General features: G+C 52.5%; 1 protein-coding gene across 1 annotated transcript; it reads left to right on the top strand.

The window, feature by feature from the left end:
* The first annotated feature begins 4,145 nt into the window (after window positions 1-4,145).
* TULP1 (TUB like protein 1) lies at window positions 4,146-17,370 on the top strand. The gene is made up of 15 exons (XM_055330417.1): window positions 4,146-4,192; window positions 4,324-4,375; window positions 4,779-4,857; window positions 5,099-5,241; window positions 5,798-5,951; window positions 6,911-7,012; window positions 7,087-7,206; window positions 7,520-7,638; window positions 10,342-10,347; window positions 10,435-10,605; window positions 10,799-10,911; window positions 12,379-12,493; window positions 12,569-12,667; window positions 15,394-15,565; window positions 17,138-17,370. The coding sequence occupies exons 1-15, from the start codon at window positions 4,146-4,148 to the stop codon at window positions 17,269-17,271; spliced, it is 1,626 nt and encodes a 541-aa protein (XP_055186392.1). The 3' UTR covers window positions 17,272-17,370.
* Window positions 17,371-17,799: the final 429 nt, after the last annotated feature.

Here is a 17,799-nt window from a genome sequence, read left to right as displayed (position 1 = left end):
ATGAATTGTTTTTAATATTTTAAAATGTTCTTCAGCTGCCATGTGCAACTTTAAGAATACCAGTGCTAATTCATGAGAACCTTCAGAACATGAAAAGAAGCAGGAGAAATGGACACTTTTATTATGCAAACATCTATCACATCCATGCAGCCCAAGAGGAGAGGTCTGAGAAATGAATTAATCTTTTTCTTCACTTAAGAGCTTCTGCTGTTCACATGGGCCTACATTCCAAATGTAGGGAATGGGAATGGGGCTGCCCATCTCTAGTCCAGTGCAGGCCCCTCTGGTTTAAGATATGAAAGGTTCCCTGTGGCCCTGGTACTATTAGAATGTGCATATTTGGGGCAGCCCGGGTAGCGCAGCGGTTTAGCGCCGCCTGCAGCCCAGGATGTGATCCTGGAGACTCAGGATTGAGTCCCATGTCGGTCGGGCTCCCAGCATGGAGCCTGCTTCTCCCTCTGCCTGTGTCTCTGCCTCCCTCTGTGTGTGTGTGTGTGTGTGTGTGTGTGTGTGTCTATGAATAAATTAAAAAAAAAAGAATGTGGATATTTAGCTTTCCAGTTTGCCTTGTCAGATCAGCACTGAGCCCCAGGTATCCTCTGGTTCTTAGTCATGTATTTGGGGTTTGAGATCTTCAGAAACCCTCTAAAGAGCGGGTCTTGGGGCCCTGTCCAGTGGTGCTCCTGTTCTGTTGTGCCAAGTGCTTTGCTGCCTGCAGATTTTTGCATAAGCTGTGCCTTATGCCTGGAAGGATCTCATTCCTAGTCTCTGAAAGCCTTCAGGTCTCAACATATTTTAGTATTTATTAAGTAAACTCTACCTCCAACGTGGGGCTCAAGCTCACACCCCCAAGATCAAGAGTCACACGCTTTACTGATCTACTGACTGAGCCAGCCAAGCAGCCCATCAGGGCTCAGTTTAAAAACTCCCTTCCCAGATAGCCTTGTCTGTCCTCTAAATCCAGCCCAGATTCCCACCTGCTGTTTTCGCAGAACCCAGTTCTTTTTCTTCTTGGCATTTATTACAATTAATAACAGCGAGATCACACATCAACTAATTGGTGTATTTGTGTCTTTACTCCCTGTCTTCCACAGAAGTTTAGCTCCATGAGGGCAGGGACCATAACTTTTTGTCCATCACTGGATGACCAGGGCTTAGCATACTGTTTGGCACAAAGTGCTCTCTGGAAATACGTGTTGACTGACTCTCAGCCATTAATTTCCTCATCTTTGCTATTAGGCTGTTAATGTCTGCCTCATAAACATTATTGTGAGGGTGGAGAGAGAAGGGGAACAAGGAAACTGACACATAGTAGGTGGGCAATAAATGTTGTTGTTGTTATTATTATTAATATTATTACTATGCATGCAGAGGCCCGTGAGGGCCAAGGAATCCTGGAGGTGGGGACTTGAGGGCTATTTAGAGTTGGACAGGTTTCTTGGAACAGGCTAGGCATTCCGGGTGGGAAGAGCTTAAGCAAAGGCATGGAGGAGAGAGAATATAAAGGACATATGCAAGCCTATGCTCCTGGATGAATAGTACAGTTTGGGATAGCCCTCCAGTTAGAAAGGCAGGTTGGAGTCAGACGAGGGAGAGCCTTGAATGCCAGCCTGGCACACTTAAACCTGGTCCTGTGCCCTTACAAAAAGGGGGAAAAAAAAGAGAAAAAAAATTAAACCTGGTCCTTAGGCAGTAGGGAGCCGATGAATGTTCTTGAGCAAAGGTGTCAACTGAAGAAGTGGTATTTTAGGAAGACGGATTAGGGCAAATCTGCATCAGGTGGACCAAGCAAATGGGATACAAAAGCCTGACTATTTCCTTCATGCCCCGTCTCTAATCCTTGTGACTGCATAAAACATGCAAGGGTTAGGGGTAAAGGCTCTGACAGGAGTCGGATCTGGATTCATGCCCCAACCAAGCCACCTTATGATCTGGCTGACGCCAGCACTCCCCGAGCACTCACGTCACCTCCACGGGCCTCAGTGTGTCCATCCATATAATGGAGATAATCATCTCCACCCCGCCTATCTCACTGGACTCTTTCGAGAATTGAATGAAATTAAAAATGCACTCATTACGTCATTGAAAAAATGAACCCCACTCATGTATCAAGAGGTGTACTCCTTGCATGCAGCCTGCTTCTCCCTCTGCCTGTGTCTCTGCCTCTCTCTCTCTCTCTCTCTCTCTCTCTCTCTCTCTCTCTTTCTGTGTCTGTCATGAATGAATAAATAAAAATCTTAAAAAAAAAAAAAAGAGGGCAGCCCAGGTGGCTCGGTGGTTTAGTGCCACCTTCAGCCCAGGGTATGATCCTGGAGACCCAGGATGGAGTCCCACGTCGGGCTCCCTGCATGGAGCCTGCTTCTCCTTCTGCCTGTGTCTCTGCCTCTGTCTCTCATAAATAAATAAAATATTAAAAAAAAAAAGAGGTGTAAATGCTGAGGAGACCGGGATGAAGTGGAAGTTCAGTGGAAAGGGGCACACAGTTACCAGTTGCTGAGCACCCACTGCATGCTCCTTTCTCACCGAACCTGCCATGGCGCACAGCTGAACTCACAACACCGAGATCATGACCTGAGCCGAAACCAAGAGTTGGACACTTAGCCACCTAAGCCACGCAGGTGCCCCTCATCTCCCTGAATCTGAACAATATCCTTACCAGGTCAAGCCCATTTTATAAATGAGGAAATGGTGGCTCAGAGAGGCTAAGTAAGTCACCCAAGGACATTTAGCCCTTAAGTGGCAGAGCTCAGGGTGACCCATGTATGAGATGACTGCCTGTCTCCTGGTGCTGAACCTTTGAACACATCTGGCTATTTCCAACCTCTAGGCCTTCATCTTTCTCCCTTTCTAGGTAATCCATCCCACTTTTTAAATTTTATTTTTATTTATTTATTTTTTGCCTGTGGAATTCCTATTCATCATTTTTAAAATTTTAGATCGGGCTTCAGGAAGCCTCCAGGACAGCTGATTGGGACCCCTCCTCTGGGCTTCCTTAGCATTGAACCAAACTTTGCCCATGATATTAATCATATCAACACTATATCCTTGGTTTGGGGAAGGCCCTGGCTGGCTCAGTTGGTGGACCACGTGATTCCTATGTGATCCGTAGGTCATGAGTGGGTCATGAGTGGGGTCATGAGTTCGAGCCCCACCTTGAGGCTAGGAGATTACTTTTTTAAAAAATAAAAAAACTATATCCCTGGTCTCTAAACTTTTTTTAATTTTTATTTATTTATTTATTTATTTATTTATTTATTTATTTATTTATGACAGTCACACAGATAGAGAGAGGCAGAGACACAGGCAGAGGGAGAAGCAGGCTCCACGCACCGGGAGCCCGACGTGGGATTCGATCCCAGGTCTCCAGGATTGCGCCCTGGGCCAAAGGCAGGCGCTAAACCGCTGCGCCACCCAGGGATCCCCTCTAAACTTTTTTTTAAAAGATTTTATTTATTTATCGGAGAGAGAGCCCAAGCAGTGGGGAGGGACAGTGGAAGAGGGAGAAACAGACTCCCTGCTGAGCAGGAAGCCAGATGTGGGACTTGATCCCTGGACCCCAAGATCATGACCTGAGCCAAAGGTAGATGCTTAACCGACTGAGCCCCCCAGGTACTCCCTGATCTCTAAACTTTTACAAAAGCATGTTCCTTGTCAGAAAAAAAAAAATGTAAGTGTACATCCATAATTTTTCTCAATCAAGTACTGTATATACACATGCTCCTGTCAATCCTTATATACTAAATATCAGTAAATCCTAATTCTCAGTTTTTATGAAAAATAAATACAAGATCCGATCTAATATTTTCTTCCCACACCCCACTAACCCCTGACAAATTACAAATTGGCACCTCTAACCCAAAGCTGGGTGGGAAACGGCGGGGCTGGCACTGATGACCTCCTTCAGGGTGCTGGTGGTCTGAGGACTTGGCAGTTCAGCCTCTTCCTCCTGTGGAATGGGCCAGGGGGGCGAGGGGCATGGGCCAGGAGAAGCGCCTCCCCCAGTGCTGCCGCCCTCCTGGGCCAGCGGGAGGTGGGGTGAGGTTGAGCCTGGATTAGCCGGGGAGCGCTGGGAGCGCTGGGAGCGCTGGGAGGCTCCTCCGGCCGCAGGGTGGCCAGAGAAGGGGGTGCGGATAGGCGAATGCACCATGCCGCTGCAGGACGACACCCTCCGAGAGGTGTGGGCCTCCGACAGGTGCGGAAGCAGCCCCACCACCCTCACCACCTCTACCTACCTGACCCCTGGGGTTGGGGGAGCAGGGCTCGGAGGGGTTGGGGAGGACAGGAAAGGGGAGGAAGACAGACTGATGCCTCTGCCACCCTCAGCGGACATGAGGAGGAAGGCCAGAGCCCGGAGGTCCAGCAGCGCCCCAAGCAGGTATGTCCCCCTGCTTGGAAAGGAGGCGAGGGGAACCTCATCTCCACTTTGCAGTAACCCCACGCAGGGTAGGCGATCTGGAGTGGGACGTGTCCCCTCTACAGCGTCTGGGGGGTTGCTTCCCTGCAGTTTTGCTTTTTTTTTTTTTTTTTTTTTTTTTTGAGGAAATGTGTTTGGGGGCATGGGATGTCCAGGGGAGAAGCTGAGGCTTTGGGGCCTTGGACGTGGCCGTGATGCATGGGAGGGGTCATTGTTCCCCACCCCAAGGAGGCTGCAGTTCCCCTCCCGATAATCCGCGGTTATTTCTGGCAGCTCAAGGGATTAGAGGGTCATGGGCAGCCGTCCGAGCCCCCCTCTCCTTCCTCTCCCTCCTCCCGACCCCGCTCCGCAGCGACCCGCCAAGGGGCAGAAGTTGAGGAAGAAGAAGACAGAGGCCCCCGAGTCCCCCTGCCCTAAAGGATCCAGGCCCCGGAGACCCGGAGGCGGGCGGGGGGCCGAGCCCGGGGGCGCCCCCCAGGGTGAGGGAGCGGGAGGGGTGCGGCTGAGTCCTGGAGCCCGGGGGCGGCGGCTGAGGACCCGGAGCGGAGGGGTGGGGGCGGGCGGGGTAGAGTGGGTGGGGGCTGGGGTGTCGGGGGTGGAGGGAGCGCCCAGGACAGCCCCCACGGGGGGCGCGAGCGGGACAGCGTCTGGGGCTCCCGGCCTGACCCCGGCCTCTCGGCTCAGCCGGCCGGTGCGGGAAGCCGCGGGAGGAGCCGGCCCCGCCGCAGACCGTCTACGCCAAGTTCCTCCGGGACCCCGAGGCCAAGCGCGACCCGCGGGAAACCTTCCTGGTAGCGCGAGCCCCGGACGCCGCGGACGGTGAGACGGCGCCGGCGGGGAGAGGAGGCCCGAGGGGAGGCGCGGAGCCCCAGAAGCAGCCGCCCCTCCTCCGGCCGCTCTGGGAGCCAGATTAAAAGTGTGTTCTCTTATTCGTCACTCTGTTTTCTGGATGGGGAAACTGAGGCACGGGGCGGTTCAGAGTCTGGCCTTAAGCTAGGGGCCGGAGCTAGCCCAGATGGGTCAGGGCCACAGAGCAGGGGCAGCGAAGGGGGCCGAGAAGGGGAGACTAGCAGACAGGCAGGAGTGTGTGAGGAGGTGGGGTCCCGGAGGGGGCGAAGGCCCTCCAGAGAAGGGTATGTCCCTGGACAGGATTGCCAAGCCCCTAGCATTCCCCCAGCCCCCACTCCTTGCACCGGAACACCTTGGGAATCGCCCCGTGCTTTGAGGAAGGTGCTGGACTGTTCCTCCTCCTGCTCCTGTTCCAGAAGGGGAAACTCCCACCCCTGGCTCTCATTTACCACTTCCCAGCAATCTGGGGGGACTTGGCTCCCAGATAACCGGGCCCATGCCGGCCCCCATTATGAGGAGTTTCTACCTACAGAGGATGAGGAGGAGGAAGAGGAGGACCAGGAAGAGGAAGAGGTAGAAGAAGAGGAGGAAAAGAAAGAGAAAATCCCTCTGCCACCCAAGAAGCCTCCTAAAGAGAAGACTTCTGCGGGGATCAAGGAGAGGAGGGCCAAGGCCCAGGGTCAGAAGGGTGAGAGAAGGAGCACACACACACACACACACACACACACACACACACTCTGTAAAACTTGCCCTGTCCTTCAGGGCCTCAGGGGCCTCAGCGATATGAGAGTTGAGACATCAGAACACTACCCAGTGCCTGGACACAAGAGTTTCTTTCTCTGGTGTCTTTTCCTGATGGCCCCCAAGTACAGAGATCAATATGAGCTCCCACCACTGCCTGCCCAGGGGGCTCTGTAAGCCAGGGAAAGTGGAGGATTTTAGTTTTCTTTGTGATTTTTTTTAGTGTTTTTTTAACTCAATATGAATTATAGTTATAATTTTTATAAAAGTATCAAAGTGATTACTGTAAAAATCAGTCAGTGAAGTAAGTGCTGTGATGGTTGTCTGGCCTGGGCACCTCGCCCTACAGGTACCGCAGTTTGGTCTCAATGTGAACAGGTAGCTAGGATCTTGGGCCTCTGTGGGAGGGACAGAGTGCCGTCTGTAGCGCCTGCTAGAGGAAGTTTTCTGGGGGAGATGGGGTGGGAGCTGGGAATCAGATGTTCAGTTAGAACATCAGTTAGATGTTCATTCATTCTGTAATGCTTTTGAAGCTCCTGGTATTTTCCAGCCCTTTACAGACTCAGGATTAAAATGCAACAAGCAGAGATACTGGGGTGGCCCAGTCTATTAAGTATCTGCCTTTGGCTCAGGTCATGATCCCCGGGTTTTGGGATTGAGCCCCACGTCAAGCTCCCAGGGAGTCTGCCTCTCCTCCCTCTGCTGTTCCCCCTACTCCTATTCTCTCTCCCTGTCAAATAAATAAATAAAATCTTAAAAAAAAAGGGGGGGGGGCAAGCCGAAGACAGACTGAGCCATCGTCAGGCCTTCAGCCTCCCTGGAAACTGAAGGAATGACAAGTGGGTGGGAAGGTGGCCTTCAGCCCCAACAGGCTCTTCTTTGCCTAACCCCTATCTCCCTTTCCAGGGGACCTGGCAAGCCCCATCCCCGCACCCAAACCTCTGCGCATTAAGAAAAAGGAGGCACCAGCTGGGGAGGGGACCAAGATGAGAAAGACGAAGAAGAAAGGTGAGGCCGGTCTCTAGAAGAACATGGGACTCTGGCTGTGGGGGAGTGTGACCCCTTCACATCCACATACACAGGGTCCGGGGAGGCTGACCAGGACCCTTCAGGGAGCCCGGCCAGAGTGACAAAGAAGACCCCAGCAGCCATGTTTCTGGTTGGGGAAGAAGGCCCAGCTCAAAAAGCTCAGAAGAAGAAAGGTGGGTGACAGAGGCCTCTGGTGCCATCACATCTAGAGGCAGTCCTGGGGGGTGGGGAGCCGGAGTTCAGCGTAGGGTAAGGAGGGGGCTCAGAGTCACAAGTCTTGAGGGGCATCTCGATCCCCACTTTAATAGCTGTGTGGCCTCAGGCAGGTATCTTAGCCTTTCTGAGTCTCTGATACTAGTAATATGGGATTACTCTTATGTTTGTGGGGAGGGTCTGAGTAAGACATTGGTGTTAGAAGTGCTTTGTAAAACATGAGGTGCTCCACAGGGTAAGGGGTTCACAGACTTGTCCCGCCACTATGTCCAGGCATTTCCAAAGACTCAGAAGAGCAGAAGAAGGAGGAAGAAGAAGAGGGGGGAGAAGCGGCAGGCGTGGTGACCAAGAACAGCAATCAGAAGGGCAAAGCAAAAGGAAAAGGCAAAAAGGTCAGGATCCAGAGAGGAAGGGGGCTGAGGCCCCTTCAAGGAGCAGTGGCAGGGACCTGGGCTTGCGAGGGACAAGAGTGTGGAACCTGGCGGGGGGGCCTGGGGAATGGCTTGGGGTTAGAATCTTGGCTCCCTCTCTGATGACACAATAGGACAAAGGGCACCAGCCTTGTGAGAACAGCAAAAGCAGTGGAGGGGTCACTAGGCTGGGATTGGCCCCCTGGGGGCCTGATGTTATCTGGACTCTTAAGTCCTCCCCTCTGCAGCCTAACCCAGCAGACCCAGCCAGAGATGCTCACACAGCCGCTGTGAAGAGACACCCATTTTCTGTACCAGAGAGGTACGACACACAGGCAGATGGGCACATGTGCACCCCCTTGGGCAATGACTGTATGAGTTGTTAAAATATTTTCATGCTACTGTGCTAGTACCCAAGTGTGTTCTGCTGATACCTGCCCCCCAACCCAGGAGGGCCCAACCTTCCGGCAGCTGAAAGGTTAACTCTGGCAGACAGGGGCCTCCAGCACCCACCTCCATATGGGTTTATTAGTTAGTTCAGGAGTGGTCAGGTCTTGGGGGACTGACTCACATTAGACAACATCACCAGATACCGATATATAAACTGAAAGGCGAGTTTCTTATCTCCAGCGGGGAATATAACCGCCGTGCAGCCTTCAATACAGTAGGCCCTAGAAATTCACAGCTGTGGAAATGTTCGAATAAGCTCTGGCTTTCTGCACACTGCATTCCAAACATAGTCTTGCGTTTCCCAAGTTTCTTCTTGGAGCAGCCCAGAGTGGAGAAGAGGTGCTCACTTGCCTGCAGGCTAAGGGTCTGCTTGCCGACACCAGCCTCACCTCACATACAGTCCAAACCTGCCCTCAGCAAAAAAGGCCAACCGCAGCATAATCAGGGATTCTTAGTGGCTTTCATATAGCACACACCCAGGCTGGCAGTCCCTTCTCTTCCCTACTGGGAAAGTTGGAGTTGGAATCGTGGTTTTCCCTTAGAACATGAGCATGGAGGGCACCAAGCTTCTGAGAACCAAAGGGGCTGCTGTGGGGTCACCAGGCTGGGCCAGGCCACTCTATAGGGGAATGCAACCAAACTGTTGTTTGGAGTTATTCCATGAGCAAGATAAGCTTATTTATTCATTCATTGTCTTACCTCTGTATTGCGGTGTGACAAGTCACCCCCAAAACTTGGTGCCTTAAAACCACAAACATTTCTTAATTTCTGTAAGTCAGGAATCTGGATGGGGCTTAGCAGGGTGCTTCTGGCTCAGGGTCATGAGATTGCTGTCAAGATGCTAGTTGGGTCTTCAGTCACTCTGAAAGCTTGGCTGGAAAGAGAGGATCCACTTCTAAAATGGTTCACTGTTGGGCAGCCCCGGGTGGCTCAGTGGTTTGGCACCGCCTGCAGCCCAGGGTGTGATCCTGGAGACCCGGGATTGAGTCCCATGTCGGGCTTCCTGCATGGAGCCTGCTTCTCCCTCTGCCTGTGTCTCTGCCTCTCTCTCTCTCTGAATGAATAAATAAATCTTTAAAAAAAAGTAAAACGGTTCACTGTCATGGGTGTTGGCTGGAGCCCTCTCCACAGGGCAGCTTGAGTGTTCTAATGACATGGTAGCCAGCTTCCCCCAGAGCTCGAGTGGCCCAAGGGAGACAGCAAGGAGAAGGCACAATATCTATTATGGCCCAGCCTTAGAAGTGACACCCCCATCCCCTCATCACTTCTGCTATGTTCCATTTGTCAGAAAGAGCAACTCTAATGTGATGTGGAAGGAGACTACATGAGGTGTAAATACTGGGAGGCAGGCGGGCATCTGCCTTCAGCTCAGGGTGTGATCCAGGAATCCTGGGATCAAAACTCATGTCGGGCTCCCCACAAGGAGCCTGCTTCTCCCTCTGCCTGTGTCTCTGCCTCTCTCTGTGTTCTCTCATGAATAAATAAAATATTTTAAAAATATCAGGAGGCAGGGATCACCAGGACTCATCTTGGATGCTGGCTACTACAGGCATTGAGTATTTACTATTCACTGTAGTAACAGCAGTAGCTAATACTTCTATAACACTATGTGCCTAGAACACCGCAGTTCATACCTTTGGCCCCACTTCAGTTCATCCTTTGACATAGTGTCCGCATGAAAGAAGGTCTTTTGAAAAAAAAGAGAAAGAAAGAAAGTCTTTCGAAGGCTCTGGCTCTTACAGGAGGCTGGGCAGCATTTAAATCCCAGTTCCGCTTCTCACTAGCTGTGTGATCTTGGGCAAGTTGCTTAACCTCTCGGAGCTTCGACTTCTTTAGTAAAATTGGACACCTATGCCAGTGGCGACCTAAGAGAATCAAATTAGTTAATACTGGAAGATACTTAGGACTATGCCCGGTGCCTTGGTAGACTTAAATGAGTGTTTGGTGAATGTATACGTTAAGTAAGATCTGTCCCGGGTATCCAGCCCCAACCTCTGCATTTCTCAGGCGAAAAAAAACTGAGTTACAGTGTGGTTAAACATGACAGAGTTAGTGGTGGAATGAGGATTTGAACCCACATGTCTGGCTCCAGATCCCAGGCTCTTAGCCACAAGTGAAGCAAAATAGTAACAAAGCGCCAAGCTCCCCAGAGCCTCCTACCGGCGGCGGAGCTGCGGGGGCAGCACGAGGGGCCCAAGCCACTGCAGCGGGCCTGTCTCTTGTCTTCCCACACAGAAAGCGGTGAGTTGTCCCGCCTGCCCTGCTAGGGACTGCCGAGGGCAGAGGAGCTAGTGCTCCGCGGCTGATGTGCGTTCTGCCCCGACCCAGAAGGAGGAGAGAGCCCCATCCCCACCGGTGGAAGTGGATGAGCCCCAGGAGTTCGTGCTTCGGCCAGCGCCGCAGGGCCGGACTGTCCGCTGCAGGCTGACCCGAGACAAGAAGGGCATGGACCGGGGCCTGTATCCCTCCTACTTCCTGCACCTGGACACAGAGAAGAAGGTGGGGAGGGGAGAGGTGGCAGGGGGGGAGAGGGCAAGTGCCGGGACCCAGGCTGACGGGGGGGGGGGGGGGGGGGGGGGGGGGGGGCTGGCGGGGGGGGGCAGGGGGGGCAGGGGGGGGGCTGGCGGGGGGGGGGCAGGGTGTTCAGGGCACGCAGGCCTCCTTCCTCCACCTGTCTCCCCCCTCTCCCCAGGTGTTCCTCTTGGCTGGCAGGAAGCGGAAACGGAGCAAGACAGCCAATTACCTCATCTCCAGCGACCCTACCAATCTGTCCCGAGGAGGGGAGAATTTCATTGGGAAGCTGAGGTGGGGCCAGGAGGCCCAGGGCGGCTAGGGAGCCATGGCAAGTCACTTCCATCTCCCTGCGCCTGGCAGTGGCCACCACACTGGGCACTCTAGAAATGTCTCCTGGCCTGGGGCATCCCACACTTTTTTTTTTTTTTTTTAAGATTTTATTTATTTGAGAGAGAGAAGGAGAGGGAGATCTCAGAGGTAGAGGGAGAGGGAGAAGCAGAGCAGGGAGCCTGATGCGGGGCTCCATCCCAGGACCCTGGGATCATGACCTGAGCCGAAGGCAGACACTCAACTGACAGAGCCACCCAGGTGCTCTGGCTTCGCACACTTAAATGTGCACAGATCCCTTGGAAGTGTAGTTAAAATGGCTCAGTGAATCTGGGTTTGGGGCAAGATTCTCCATTTCCAGCAAGCACCCAGATGATGCTAGTGCTGCTGGACCAGGGACCTCACTTGAAATAGGTCATAAGGTCCATGAGGGCAGGGACTATGCCTGTTTCGTTTGTGGTTGAATTCCTAGCACCTGGTACATAGTAGCGACTCACTAAAACATTCAGTAAGTGAATGAATAACAAACATCCAGCACCTACCCTGTGCTGTCTCCCTATATGTCTCATCTAATCTTCACTGCACATCTGAGAGGTAAGGGGAAGGTGAACCCCTGGGTCAGGTCTTATTTCTTATCCTTATGTACTTAACAAACACCTATGTGAGTCCTATCTGTGTGTCAGGCATAGTTCTAACTTCCAAATATTAACCCACTTAATCCCCTTATTAAGACCAAGTGCGGGACGCCTGGGTGGCTATGATTGAGTGCCTGCCTTTGGCTCAGGTCCTGATCCCAAGGTCCTGGGATGGAGTCCCACGTTGGGCTCCCTGCATAGAGCCCGCTTCTCCCTCTGCCTGTGTCTCTGCCTCTCTCTGTGTCTCTCATGAATAAATAAAATCTTTTTTTTAAAGATTTATTTATTTATTCATTCAGAGAGAGCAAAGAGAGAGGCAGAGACACAGGCAGAGGGAGAAGCAGGCTCCCTGTAGGAAGCCCGATGTGGTACTCGATCCTGGGTCTCCAGGATCACACCCCGGGCTGCAGGCGGCGCTAAACCGCTGAGCCACCGGGACTGCCCGAATAAATAAAATCTTAAAAAAAAAAAGACCAAGTGAGGTAAATACTATCAGTATGCCCATTTTACAGAGGGGGGTGTTGAGGCTCTGAGAGTTTAGCCTGCCTAGGGTCACACAGCAAAGAGATGGAGCTGAGAGTTGAAGGCTGCTCAGGGTCCTTCCAGATCCAGCTTTTAAAAAGACCTCCTGAGGGGGGCCTGGGGCAGGGGACATGGGTTGCTCTGTCCTAAGACACCGACACCCTTGACATAGGAAGCTCTCAAAACTGCCTGGCTGTGAGGATGGGTCTTGGAGTAGGGGTATGAGATCCCCCAAGCCTTGTCCCCAGCACCCCCACACACACCCCATTTGCAGGTCCAATCTGCTGGGCAACCGCTTTACCGTCTTTGACAATGGGCAGAACCCGCACCGCGGAGGAGGAAGTACTGATGTGGGGAGCCTTCGGCAGGAGCTGGCCGCCGTGATCTATGTGAGAACCCCCCCTGGGTCCCCTGGCAGGAGCCTCCCCTTGGCACGGGCCAGCCTAACAGGATCTCCTTCCCAGGAAACCAATGTGCTGGGCTTCCGAGGTCCCCGGCGCATGACTGTCATCATTCCTGGCATGAACACGGACAACGAGAGGGTCCCCATCCGGCCGCGAAATGTGAGCCCAGCACCTCCTTGGATGCCTCTTCCTGAGGGTCCTGCTCCCATGTGTCCCCCTTATGATCCACTCCTGGGGAGCTGGGGGGTGGGGGGTTGCCCATACCCAACTTCCTGAGCACACTCTTCACCCTGCATCACAACTTCATTCTGGAAACTTGTGGAATGAATTAGGGGGTTCTATAATTGAATTCACTGAAACAAATACAATGAGGGATTTTTTTTTCCAGTTTACACCAAATAATCCATTCATATATTCATTCAATGAATGAAGTGTATATTGTGTGTATTGTATTATACACATTCAGTGTGTAAGGAGTGCTGAGTATTCTAGGTGATGGGAGGCATCAGTGAATAAAAAAGAATCTGCCCTTATGAAGCTGGCATTCTAGTGGAGGAAATGGACATTAGACAATAACTGTGATAAATAAATAAATTGTGTAGTATGTTAGAAAGCGAGAAGTGGAGGCACCTGGGTGGCGCACTTGGCAAAGCATCAGCCTTCGGCTCAGGTCATGATCCTGGGGTCCCGGGATTGGGCCATGTAGTGGGCTCCTTGCTCAGCGGGGAGCCTGTTTCTCCCTCTCCTATCTGTGGCTCTCCCTGCTTGTGCTCTCTCTCTCTGTCAAATAATAAATAAAATATTTTTTAAAAAGTGATGCGATAGGGAAAAAATAAAAAGTTAAACAGGAGAAGGAAGATGAGAAATATTTACATGTTCAGTATTAAATACAGGGTCAGAGCAGGCCTCATTGAGGTGATGTTTAAGCAAGGAGCTGAAGGAGGTGAGAGAGCAAGCCTGCAGATATCTGGGGAAAGCATCCAGGCAGAGGGAAGAGCCAGTACAAAGGCCCTGAGGCAGGATGGTGCCTGGTAGGTTTGAGGTGAGAGGTGAGAATAAGGGGCAGATAGGACCTGTATGACTGGTTTGTACTCAAACAGGAAGCCACAGCAGGGTTTCAGGAGTGACTTGATTTGACTTTTTTTTTTTTTTTAAGATTTTATTTAATTATTTGAGAGAAAGAGAGAGAGCACAAGCAGGGGCATGGTGAGGGGAATAATAGGGAGAGGGAGAAGCAGAGTCCCTGCAGGGAGCCCGAGAAGATGCAGGGCTTGATCCTGGGCCCCAGGATCATGACCTCAGCCAAAGGCAGAGGCTTAATTGACTGAGCAACCCAGGGGTCCCTTGACTTTTATTCAGAAAAGCAAAGGTTGCTTGTTTTTGTGTGTGTATGTGTGTGTGAAGTATAGGATAAGACGCAGAGATGTGGGGATCCCTGGGTGGCTCAGAGGTTCAGCGCCTGCCTTTGGCCCGGGGCGTGATCCCGCATCGGGCTCCCGGCATGGAGCCTGCTTCTCCCTCTGCCTGTGTCTCTGCCTCTCTTTCTCTCTAATAAATAAATAAATAAATCTTAAAAAAAAAAAAAAAAAAAAAAAGATGCGGAGATATCCTGGGGAGAGGTGGCCTCCTGCAATGTTAGTCTTTTGCTCTGCTCCTCAGCACTGCAGGTCAGTGAGCCCGGGATTTCAGAGACAGGATGGTTGATATGCTTCACACTCTCAGTGATGTCACTTTACTGGTTCACAATGAAAAATAACCCCTGTGAGCCTATCACATATCCTTTTGTGCTAGAAAGTCACACTGGAATCAGAGGCTTGGCCAACTCATGGGGCACAATGCACGGAAAGCTGTAGTCTTGAGGAGCCACAGGTCACTTGGTTGCTCCTTCCATGCCTGGAATAAACACACGAATGCCCCAGAGGCAGTGCTCCCGAGTGTGTTTGGGCTTGGTAAGCACTGCCCAGAGCTGCTCTGGGTAACTCCTCATAATTTCACAGTTCATTCATTCTATGGTCATTCATTAAAGCCAGGCAGTGAAGATCCAAAATCAACACAAGTACTATCAGAACAATCCGACATTTATTGAGCATTTACTCTGTGCTAGGAACTGATCTGAATAACATTCCGTGCACTATTAACTTATTTAATCCTCACAACACCCTGTTGTGAGGGAAACTGAGGCACACAGCTGTCAGTAAAATACCAGACCTGCCCTTTAAGTATCTAATTCCATCTATTACACTGCAGTGGGAGAAATAGTAAGAGCAAGATGTTATGGAAGGAGACTTGGAGCTAAGGCATCTAAATCAGACATGGGGTCAGAAAGGCTTCTTGGAGGACGTGATCTTGAGGCAGATTCACTCTAAGCCATGAATGTGACTAGTGCCAAGGAAACTGAGGAAGGAAATATCTCAGAGCGCTATCACACAGACACCATTCCTTCCTTTGAGAAACTCTATTCCGGGACATCTTACTTTAACCACTGTTTACCTGTCCATCTTCCCGAGCACAACTGTGAGTTCCCTGTAGATCCCAGCATGTCTAGTGCCTCCTTGTGATCAGGTGCCAGCATGTGGCTGTACCTAAGACCCCCTTCGGTACCAAGGGCACAGAGCACCTACTGTATGCCAGGTGCTACTCCCCAACCCTCCACTCTGGCATCCCAGGGCGAAATCCCATTCTCACAGAGGGATGACCTCTCACACAAGGACACCACAAAGACCAAGTAGGCTCTCAAGGATCCCCTGAAGACATACTGGTTTCTAGGCTGCACACTAGCACACATGTTCAAAGGCACACACAGGTTCCCCAGGCCCCTTCCCCTCAGTCCCAAGATGTCTTGGCCAGCCATGACTCTTCCCCTAACACTCCTCCTTGGCACCCAGGCCAGTGACGGGTTGCTGGTACGCTGGCAGAACAAGACCCTGGAGAGCCTCATCGAGCTGCACAACAAGCCACCTGTCTGGAATGAAGACAGTGGCTCCTATACCCTCAACTTCCAAGGTCGAGTCACACAAGCCTCAGTCAAGAACTTCCAGATAGTCCACGCCGATGACCGTGAGTCTCTGAGGGCTCAAGCTGGGCTGTTCCCCACCACCTCTCTCTCTCACACACACACACTCACACACACTTACACACACGCACACACACAGAGCTGTCCTTTATCTCTGGAGCCAGAATATCCAGGAAGGTCACCCCCTCCTGCAGGGGCATTGACACTATGTTTCCAGGAGCCTCAGATATTCCAAGCAGGTGTCTCAGGGCTTCTTTCTAACATTGGCCAGAGCCTGGGATAGATGTTGGAATATTCTGGGTGAGAAAGACTGCTGAAGGGAGAGTTAATCTGCTAGAACTTGAGAAATACTGATAGCCCAACCTTTATGTGGTCAAAGAGGCTGCTGAGACTCAGGAAGGGTGGTGCCTCCCAGTACCAGCAAAGGTCTCCCAGCAACAGCAGGAGGACCCACTGGTCATCAAAATTTATTTCACAGACACACAGTGCTTCCTATGTGCTAGGCACTGTTCTCTGGACTTTACAGATACTGAATCATTAAATCTTTTCAACATCCCTATCCCCTCCAGTACCTGAGAAAGGTATTCTTATTGTCCCTATTTGGCAGATGAGACAACCGAGGCATAGAGAGGTTAAGTAACTTGCCCAAGGTGGTAGAGCTGTAAGAGGCAGAGCTGGCATGAGAACCCAGGTGGTCTGGCTCCAGGGCCCCAGCTCTCAAGCCCTTCAAGATGGCTGCCTTGTAAGGGTAGGTAATATCAAGCATTTCTGAATGCCTGCTCCATTGTCCTCCCTCAAGTAAGGTCAAAGGCCTGCCTTCAAGGAGTTAGGGAAACAAGATACACCCAGAACATAATGAAGTAAAAATGTCCCTGGCCTGGCGGAGAGGTTCCCACTAAGGTGAGGAAGTTTGGGATGGAAAGATACCTCCCAAGGGACCCTGGGTTCCCGGGATTGGCTGACACTGAGCAACTTCTTCCATCCCCCACTCCATCCTAGGGATGTGTCCCCAGTGTCCCCTGTCCCAAGGCCTTGGAAAACCACTCTCCAGATCACATTTCTGGTAGAGCCTGGCCTGCAGAGATCAGGGGTATTTTTAGCAACTTCCTGTCCCTATGGATGCTGGGGGAGGTGTTGGGCCTGGGGCTGTGAACCTGGACCAGATATGGGATGGGGCTGAGTGGAGCCACTCCATAAAGTAGGGGCTCAGGGGGCTAGTCAAGGGATAGAGCCTGGCAATCTAAGATGAGACACGGGGGCCGGGGATGGGAAGAAGGAATGAGGCCCGAGACATAAGAAAAGGATTGTAGGCTGGGGCACGTGTGACAGGTTCCTATATTTAAGTGCCTGTCATACACATAGCTCTGGGTGGCAGAAGATAAGGCAGGGTCCCTGCCCTCAGGGGCTTACAGTCAGAAGGCTGCTAATGCTGCAGGTGGGGCCAGCTGCACCAGATAAGGAGGGGTGTATGGGTGGAGAGTGGGTAACTGAGATGGTGGCTGAGGTTTCCCGCCCCAGTGCACAGGAAGGAGACTTCTCCCAAAGTTGAGGACACTGTCTGCCAGGACTGGGACCCTAGGGGATCTTGGGCCACCCCCGCCCCTGTGTGTCCACAGCCGACTACATCGTGCTGCAGTTCGGGCGCGTGGCAGAGGACGCCTTCACCCTGGACTACCGGTACCCGCTGTGCGCTCTGCAGGCCTTCGCCATTGCCCTCTCCAGTTTCGACGGGAAGCTGGCCTGCGAGTGACTCCAGCGCCCCCAGCGCCCGCCGGGGTGGGGGAAAGGATTCAGTGGAGGCTGGCAGGGTCCGTTCGCCAAAGCCCCCACTGAAGACGCCTCTCTCGTCGCGGGCTGACCCCCCCCCCCCCCCCCCCGCCGCACGGTCTCCGAGTGACCTCCATCCACTCCCCGGCCTGGCACAGGCCGAGGCAGGGGAGGAACTCAGACGGCGGTCCGACAGGGATGAAGAACATCTGGAGTCGGGAGCCGCACATCTGGTCGCGGAGCCGCCTGCGCTGCTCACCAGCCGCCCCCCCCCCCCGCCCCGCGCCCCAGTCACTTCCTGTCCAGGAGCAGTAGTCGGTGTTGTCTTAACCCCCTCCCGGACCGTCTTAGGGCTCCGAGGAGTCGGGGGGCTCGCAAGAGGGGTAGGTGATGCGGGAGGAAGAGCCGCCACCTACACCCCCAATAAAGCCGCGTCCCGGGCCGGCGAGCAGTGGTTGTTCAACGCGTGCGGAGAACGAGGCGGCGGGAGGGGTCCGGAGCGCGGGAGGGG

This window comes from Nyctereutes procyonoides, unplaced genomic scaffold (assembly GCF_905146905.1).
Source record: "Nyctereutes procyonoides isolate TBG_1078 unplaced genomic scaffold, NYPRO_anot_genome, whole genome shotgun sequence".
NCBI lineage: Eukaryota > Metazoa > Chordata > Mammalia > Carnivora > Canidae > Nyctereutes > Nyctereutes procyonoides.
Note: the sequence above shows the minus strand (reverse complement) of the source record. Positions and strands in the feature narration are given on the sequence as shown.

What these genes read in the sequence shown, in the direction of transcription:
- TULP1 (XM_055330417.1), top strand. Translation starts at nt 4,146, where the DNA reads ATGCCGCTGCAGGACGACACCCTCCGAGAGGTGTGGGCCTCCGACAG. An exon ending in TCCCCATCCGGCCGCGAAAT is followed by an intron (nt 12,668 to 15,393) that starts GTGAGCCCAGCA and finishes CTTGGCACCCAG; the next exon opens with GCCAGTGACGGGTTGCTGGT. An exon ending in GATAGTCCACGCCGATGACC is followed by an intron (nt 15,566 to 17,137) that starts GTGAGTCTCTGA and finishes GTGTGTCCACAG; the next exon opens with CCGACTACATCGTGCTGCAG.